Consider the following 9034-nt stretch of genomic DNA (forward strand, 5'->3'; position numbering starts at 1 on the left):
AACTTTTCTTAGTAGCAGCTCAACCACCACAGAAATTAAATATTTGATGGGAGCTGTTTACCTCATTAAACTGGTTGTGGTGGGTTATTTCAATGTATTTATATTCTTTATAGTTTATACGGTTGGTATTTGTTTAAATATTTGTTTGCCTGGTTTTGGGACTGGGCTATCCTCAGAAGCTGTAATACCTACGTTTTTCTCTCTTACAAATGACCACCTTACACTTCTCTCTTGGCTTACGAATTGAATCTGTAGAAATGTGAATCTATGGATTTGTTGGATTGAAAGGTTGTGCTTTGTGTGCATTGTGTTGTGTTTTTGCTGTAAAAGTAATTATCATGTGAAAATAATAAAGATTTATTTACTTAGACATCTGAAAAAAAGACACATTATCACAGTTAGGTTTCCTAGCAAGATCAGGAGATGTTTATAATAGAAATAACTAGTTTTGGAACCAAGATGGGGAAAAAAATGATGATTTTATTTTTTCTTTAACAAAATCAATGTATAAATAAACAGAAGGTCAGAATACTGGAGAATATCACACAAAAAATACATGAAGTAGTCATTCACTTAAGATATATTGCATAGGCTGGAGACTTTGTGTCATTTTGCATAAACTAAATTTGATAGATCCAATTTGGTATTCAGGGCAAGGGAAAGTTCCTGCTCCAGTAACTGATGAAGAGACCCTCCATCGTGTGAATAGACCCACATTGTTCCTGTCCAGTCATAACGCTTTGGTCCACTGGAAAATAAACAATGGAATCAAATCATTACAATATTACATTTTTTGAAAAAACAAGTTTATTTTTTTAACCATATAAATGACATATAATTGTGGAAAATCCCTAAAAGTAAAAGGAACCTTCTCATGGGAAACACGGAGGCTGCCATTGTGACCTCTCTGTCTATAAATGCTGAACTTCTGGCTTTGGTCCAAGAGGGCCCCTGACTTTTCTCAGACCTGCATTCTTTTTCCAGGTCAGTGACTTGGTATTACAACAAGTGAAACACAAATGACTAGAATTTAATAGTAGTGAATTTGATATTCACTAAAACATTCATAGCAAAGGCAATTTCCCATTATATGTGTTTTTAATTATAGCGATTGACTCATGAGCAGTACTCGTCACATTCAATAACTTATAAATATGCCCCAATGTGTTTGGAAGTTTTACAATTGCTGCCTCCTAATTATGTGTTTTTACAGAATAAATGCCCGATGAACGTCTGATTGACAGGAATACATCATTTTTACTTACTAAATAAACTGCATTATAATAAATGATAAATGGAAGTTTATTTAAAGCTACACCAAGATACACCATTTCTTACAGACTCTCTTCAAACATAGCTAAAACCATTTAGTGTCACAGGGGTAAATGTGAATTTTCCATGTGGAATACTCATATTTACCTGTATACCATGTATAAAGTCTGATCATTACCATACCTTGAGGGAGATGATAGCCAGATCTGTCTGTTTGGTGTCTGTTTATTAATTACATAGGTGCCAATGTCACTGCCAGCCTTTATTGTTAGGACACCATTCTGGAGGTAAAAATACAAAAACAAAATATGTCTGAATAAACTATCAATGGATAACAGTGGTACAGACTTAATAATAGTTCACAACAATCATTGTTTCTTGTTTTTAAAAAGAATATCACACTGATCTTTGTTATTACCTTTTCACGCTTTTTGCTGACGTGTTCTGTAAATGATGCTGTACTGGTTTACCATACCAACATACTGGACAACTGTAGTTTACTAATGTTTTAATACAATTTAGTAGAGATATTAGGACTGAAGCATTAGGTTGGAAATTGTATAGTCTCTCATTATTCTACCAATTTTTGGTGTGCATACTAGTCTATGGTTGTACATACACACAATAATATGCATTAATCTATTCGCCAATTCATGGGAAGCTCTGTGACCGTACTGGGCATACTCCCCCCCCCCCTAATTTCATGAAAGTCATCAAAATAAAAAAAAGGTAAAATTGGCCTGAATGCTGCACATTCTGTGTGATAACCAGAAGAATATCTCATTAAAGTGGACCATTATTTTAATGTTTTTTTTCTTGATTTATCCTCAAAAATAACAGTTAACCTTCCTGGTATCCAAGGATACCCAAGAATTCCTGTCCTGCTGTGTGAGATCCAAGCCAAGGTTCTGCTACCTCTGACTACTAATAATATGAAATCTGGTGGCACCACTAGGGTTCTGTTCACTGTTCTCTTTGTTGTAATCTCTGGTATCAGGAGACAAAGCCTCATATTCACCATGATGACCACATTCACACAGGGACACAGAACAAGACGTGGTCAGTAATGTGGAAAAGATCCACATGGAGATCATAGGCAATAATCGTAACTAGGCCTTTGGCCTCTTCTGGTGTTTCCTGTAGCAATTACTGAAAAACAGAGACAATAACGTCAATTAACTGAAAATGTAAACTAATATAAAGGAAACCCTGACATTTTATTCTTGCTGAGCACGTTTTCTGTTTTAACAGTACAAATTTACCAAGAACAACTATTTTCAATAGCACCCACACCTTCCAGAAAAAAGACAAAAGCCACAAGATTATGCATAAAAAGATATGTAGTATGACTATTAAAAAATAACCACAGGTAGTCCCTGGGTTAAAGACATCCGACATACGGATGATTCCTGGATATGAACCGGGCGGTTTGAATGACTTAACATAAAGTTTTTTTTCTTGCTTTGTTTGTGGTTAACTCACAGTGAGGATTTTATACAGTAACTGACACCACGCTGCCTAGTAATATGTTGAGACAAATATCTGTCCTAATTACATTATTTAAAATAATGTACCTGTTCCAACTTACATACAAATTCAAACTTAGGAACAAACCTACAGTCCATATCTTGTATGTAAACCAGGGACTACCTGTATTGGATTTATTCCATTTGGCAGAATTTCTAGTACCTGACAACAGGAAGAGCATACCGATATACACAGGATAAGAAAACAATATTCTCTCTGTTCATAGTAAGTACTAGTTAGTTAGTAATAATCAGCTAAGCACAATGCTTCCGTCCTATGGCATAAAATCCCATCCACTGATTACCACAGGTAAAGACTATGACTATATGCGCTAAACATAACAAAGGATGGTACTGATCTTTGTCCTAAGCAAAACTAAACAGCATACAATCATAATAATCATTTACTGGGGAGACTTTAGTCAAACCGATCACTATTAGCTTGTTACAAGAGTAAACATGATAACATGAAAATCTCTGAAGAAAAGAAACTTATCTACTTCTAGGTTTTACAAGTTTTACATTGGTTTGTCTGTGTTGCTATTTTATCTATATAATGCAGAAAGATGCAATCATTCTAAAACAAAAATCCTTTACATCAGTTTTAATGGATTGGGATTGATGGTTCAATAAATTGTTTTGATCACATTAAGGCTGGGTCTACATGGACGTTTTGTAAAAAGGCATGTAAACGTTCCTACTGAGTTTATAAGCGTTTTTATGCACTTATTTTAACGTTTTAAAACTTTTTTTTAAATGCTGGAAAAAGCTGAAAAACGTCTATGCCGCGTTTATCCGCGTCTTACCGCGATTGCACAAGCGTTTTAGCACTTGGTAGAAATGCAAATTGTAACCCTGGGCAGTGATTTCTGCAAGTACAGGAAGTACATACATCCCTGCATACATGTGATAATGTGATCATGCAACAGTACAGTGATAAATGTAACAGTATACACAGAATAGAGTGAAAAGAGTGCAAAGTGAAGCACAATTAAAGACAATGACTACTCAAGTGATAATGAATGACATCATTTGCAGGTGTGAAAAGCACCAAAAGCAAACACAATGGCAGACAATTTCACACATGCTGGCATAGGTGTTAATTTTTAACAGCATAGTACATGTAATTATTCATGCATGACACATGGAATAGTGACACAGGACACAGGCTATTGTTAAAACGTTTGTAAAAGCCTCCATTGAAATCAATGGAAGCTTTTTTATTGACAATTTCTAGCATGCATAAACGCAGGAAAACGCTCCCATTAAAATCAATGGATGCGTTTTCCCGCGATTTCCCGCGATTTACCAGCGTTTTAATTTTTTAAACGTTGCAAGCAACGTTTAAAATAAAGCTCAAAAACCTGCCTGAAGGAAACGTCCTGGTGTAGATTAGCCCATTGAAATGCATGGGGACTTCAAACAAAGGCTTTAAAAGCCTCAGGTTAAACGCTGGGGAAACAGTCCGTGTAGACTAAGCCTAACATAAATGTATGGTATTTATGGCAGTGGGGTGTTATTTACATTTCCTTTTGGCAGAAAACAGACGAACATTTAGAATTAATATTATTAGAATAATTTAGAATAACAGCTGCTATATCGCTGCCCAGCTATCAAATTTTGCTTCCCTTGTGCATGCTGGGAATAAATGAACTCGCCATATTTGCATGGGAGTTATACTATCCCAACATGGTCTATCAAGACCATCTCCAGGAAGAAAAGAAGATGGTGGCGTCCTGCAATGAAGTAGGGATAGGTGAGTATTGGGGGTTCAGCTCTGCTTTAACAAAACCGGTAACTAAAGCTTCGGCTAATACACCCAAAAAAAAATATTGGAGACAGAAGAGTATCAATTTTTTTCCCTTACAATCCTATAACCTAGCATTGCCCTATTGGGTCTCATTGTAAAAGGGCCAAATGCATCTTCCAAAAGAATCCTGAACATCTATCTACATAGCTTGTAGTATATTAAACTATCAAACAACTATGAAGGAGGATTCCAAGGTCATTTATCTTTATTGTTCCAGCAGTTGACTGAACTTAATCATAGACAACAGTATATCCTTCTTACTAACAAAGAGCTTCATTGTTTTGCAGTGTCTTTTCAATGTCACAGAAAAGAAAATGTTGCAAGGACTTACATAGCCATTCCACTGTAAGAATGCTGTAATTAACCCTAACCAAGCATAAAAAACACACTATCTGTACAAACCAAACAATACCAAATTATATGTGAAAAAAACCAAACACAATAAAAAAAAAAAACTTTTGCAACACTGCTGGCTAAGAACGCCCCCAACTGGAGAATCTTGTTATTGCACTGCCAGCAAACAGTTCTTTGGCCTCATCTCAATAAAAAGGCTTCTCCAAACTACATCAAAAATATTCTCAATCACTGCAATTACAAAGAAACTGTATTTAAAAGACAAATATTGCAGAGGATGCTGAGCTCATTTTACTATATTCAGATATATTTAGGTAATTGACATACACAGATATTCTTGTCACTATACAGAGCCTCTGGTTTTGTTAATACCAAAACACATATAATTAAGAAGATGATGGGGTTATATTTTATGTTGGTGCAATGCTAGTGTAGGAGTTTATAAGTGAAGATGAAATTTCAGGGTTCCTGGTTTGCATGGCTTTGCCCTGACAAAAGATTAATAAATCAATACCATAGGATAGATTATCCACTCCATGGATGGTTTATGTAAATTTAGGTATACATTTGTGGTCCCTTGGCTGGAAGGCTCCTTTCAAATTTCTTTCAATGGTAATTCCTCCTCTCCTCCCTGTTGGTGTTCCCCAAGGGTCAGTCCTTGGACCGGTTCTCTTTTCTCTGTACACCTCCTCTCTCAGTAGTCCTATATGCTGCCTGTCAGCCATCTCATCATGGATGTCTGACCGATTCCTGAAACTCAACCTGGATAAAACAGAACTCATCATCATCCCCCCCCTAAAATTCTGAATCACCCCCTGACATATATCTAACTGTTAACAACACTGGTATTCGGCCCCCCCTCAGGCACGCTGTCTTGGTGTCACCTTTGACTCAGCCCTCTCATTTACCCCATATTCAGAACATTTCCAGGTCCTGTCACTTTCACCTACGCAACATCTCCAAAATCCGCCCCTACCTGTCCCCTGAGACCACCAAACTCCTTGTACATGCTCTTATCATCCCTCGTCTGGACTACTGTAACATCCTCCTCTCTGGTATTCCACTAACCCGGCTCTCTCCTCTACAATCTATTATGAATGCTGCAGCAAGACTAATCCATCTTTCCCACCGCTCCTCTTCTGCTGCATTTCACCTTAGAATCAAATTCAAGCTCCTGTGTTTTGCTTTCAAACCCCTCCACAGTTCTTGTCCCACTTACTTTTCTGACCTGGTAAAAAAAAAAATACTCCTGTTGCACCTCAAGATTGTTTATGAATATGTAAATGTATATAGAGGTATATATATGTATAAATATATAGATGTATTCATAGATGTATGACTAGGTATGTGTGGGTCCTAATAATTAGACTGTATCTAACTAGCATGAAACAATACAGTACAGAAATGTTGTGTTTTAACATGAAACCTGTGTTATCTTGATCTGGCCATAGGGGCTTCCTAGGGGGTCTCCAAGTGCAGGGCTTCACAGAGTGACACACAGGTGATACAACAGCTGCCAGGAGACAAGACCTATTTTCCCAGAACAAACAGACCACCAATATGGCCTTCAAAGGGCAATAAGTCCATTCAATTGAGGAAACAGGAGATGGAGGTGTAAGTGAACGGATGGACTGGGGTGATGACCCAGCTGGACATTTATAGACCCCTAAACATAGATTCCAGCTGGAGATTTTTATATCAAATTTAGTTGGGAGGTCCATCAAACTACAGTAACCAATCCCAATCTAGTGGGGTGGGTGCCAACTGATGGTCGTCGTGCCAAACACACCCACTAACCAATCAAGGAGTCCCAATGTTACCTAACAGGACTTAACTATATAAAAAGGGGAGCTGGAATATAACGGAAGGAAAAAGGGAATGATGGGAGCTCTTAGGGAATCAGGCTCATGGAGTACCCATCAACATCCATACAGGTAGCTATTACACATTCTTGAATTGCATTCTATGTTATTTGATGTATTGTGTATCACTTAGTTACTAGATTATTACAGGGGTTACTACTAATAACTTTATGTTTATGTGATATATGTAACATTGATTGAAGTTCCTATGTGTTTAAATATCTGACAATATTGTTGTGTACTTTGTCTTACCTTGTTTTCTTAATTAAACTGTTTGAATGACTAGCTATTATTTGTGCATGAACCTTCTTCTTTAATTGAATATCTATATGCATTGATAGGAATATAATTTCCCTATTTATGCAGATAAATAGATAAAAAAGATACCTAAATAACACTCCCCCAGCCCCTCTCTCCACTCCTCCGATGACCTACTAATGACTTCCTCACTCATAACTAGTGTTGGTCAAATATCTCACTATTCGATTTGACAGCTATTCAATTGAATAGGGAGATATTGTTCGGGTGATCGAATGCCGAATTCAAACACTAATAAAGTCAATAGTGGGAAAATTCAGGTTATTTTCCTGGACTGTGAAGAACTGCAAGAGCAATCAGGGGAGCAGAGCTGACAGCTCCTCTCCCCTGATTGCTCTTGCAGACCTTTACTAGTTGTATGTGTTCTTGGATAGTTTCTCTATCCTAGAACAGAGGAGTCCTGTGTTCCTGGATAGAGAAACTCTATCCAGGAATAGAGATAGTGCTCCCTGATTGGCTGAGGAAAGCTTTCCTCAGCCAATCAGAGAGCACTACAGGTTTTGAATGGGGAGACTTGTCCCCATTATATTCTAGTGCCGGGGATCGCACACTGTTCCCAATGAATGCGACCGTGGCCACATTTATTGAAAGGATCCCCGGGACACTAGAGGTTAATTAAAAGGTAATTCAAAGTCAGTTACACAAATCACACACATTCAATAAATTACTTTAACATTCATTTTTATTTTCTAACACTTTTTTTTTTTACACACGAATTTGCGCTGTTGAACCCTGTGCTTTTCGAGTCGGGTCTATCTGAATTCAAACAGCCATATTCCGGTTGAATATTCTGACCCGAATTCGAACACCAACACTACTCATGACCTCATCACACGCACGGCTCCAAGTCCTTTCTAGAGCTGCCCCAACTCTCTGGAACCTCCTAGATTGTAAGCTCTTCGGGGCAGGGTCTTCTCCTCCTGTGTCACGGTCTGTATCTGTCTGTCATTTGCAAGGCCTATTTAATGTACCACACTGCGTAATATTTTGGCTCTATATAAATCCTGTTTCATAATAATAAATAATAATAATAATAATAAAAAGGTTGCAGGCCTAAGGAAGGTAGGCAGAGGCCGGCGCTGAGCCATGTCCTGCTTGTCCATCTGTGACAGCTGCAGACAGAGTAGCCTTCCAGGTAGAGAGCAAGCTGTGGTAAGCTTAGGAATCCCAGGGCACAGGGCAATTGCTTAGGTTATCTACTCCAAAGACTACAACTGTATTTACATTGGACTCCATCCACCATTAAATGAATAAAGATCAAGCAGTATTACACAGGAAGTCCACCAATATTCTCCAGTGAGAATGATTTTCTTAATATCGGTAATTATTGGGGATAAATACCTGTAGTACCTGAAATGTGTGTTGCACAGATATCAGATATTGATTGCGTGAACATACCAGCAGAAGCACGGTCACAGTTTCATCCCAACCATGGTGAGAGATAAAGCTCTAACAATTAACAGTGGCGTCAGAGTCTGCCACTAAGCTTCACCTCTTCACATACCTACTGGCCCATAACTAATATTATCCAGTCTTGTTTCAATCCGTTTTATTAGATTTTCAGAGAAAAAAATAACAGGTAACATAACAAAGAATCAAATATATAACACATACATCGTATCCAACATAACATTATAGGCTTCAGATTAACAGTCATTCAATACCAAAGAGCTGTACATACCCAAAAAAAAAATTTGACAGGAGAAACATACAGTTCTAGAGGGATCAAATAGCACATGGTAAACCTGAACGAGAACAGCTACATATCTGCTAACGGAAGCATATAACATAGGGTGTAAACCAATAGTCATAAACAACAGATAAAATTAAAAACACAAACAGACGCATATAACAAATCAGCCCAGGGGAGAAGGGGGGGTGGGAAGGGGGGA

The 9034-nt window shown here is 37.6% G+C and overlaps 1 protein-coding gene across 2 annotated transcripts in view; it reads right to left on the reverse strand.

Moving 5' to 3' along the window:
- Nucleotides 1-460: 460 nt before the first annotated feature.
- Nucleotides 461-9034, reverse strand: part of FXN (frataxin) — a 17886-nt gene continuing 9312 nt past the window's right edge. The window contains exons 4-5 of one of the 2 annotated variants that reach the window (XM_072404178.1): nt 1456-1553; nt 461-748 (exon numbers count right to left, since the gene is read on the reverse strand). In XM_072404178.1, coding sequence (XP_072260279.1) covers nt 607-748; nt 1456-1553 — 240 coding nt within the window. In that variant the 3' untranslated portion in view covers nt 461-606. Of the gene's footprint in view, nt 749-1455; nt 1554-7800; nt 8085-9034 lie in introns of those variants that run through there. The other variant, XM_072404180.1, reaches the window with a different exon arrangement.

Source organism: Pyxicephalus adspersus, chromosome 3 (genome assembly GCF_032062135.1).
Source record: "Pyxicephalus adspersus chromosome 3, UCB_Pads_2.0, whole genome shotgun sequence".
NCBI classification, from domain to species: Eukaryota; Metazoa; Chordata; class Amphibia; order Anura; family Pyxicephalidae; genus Pyxicephalus; species Pyxicephalus adspersus.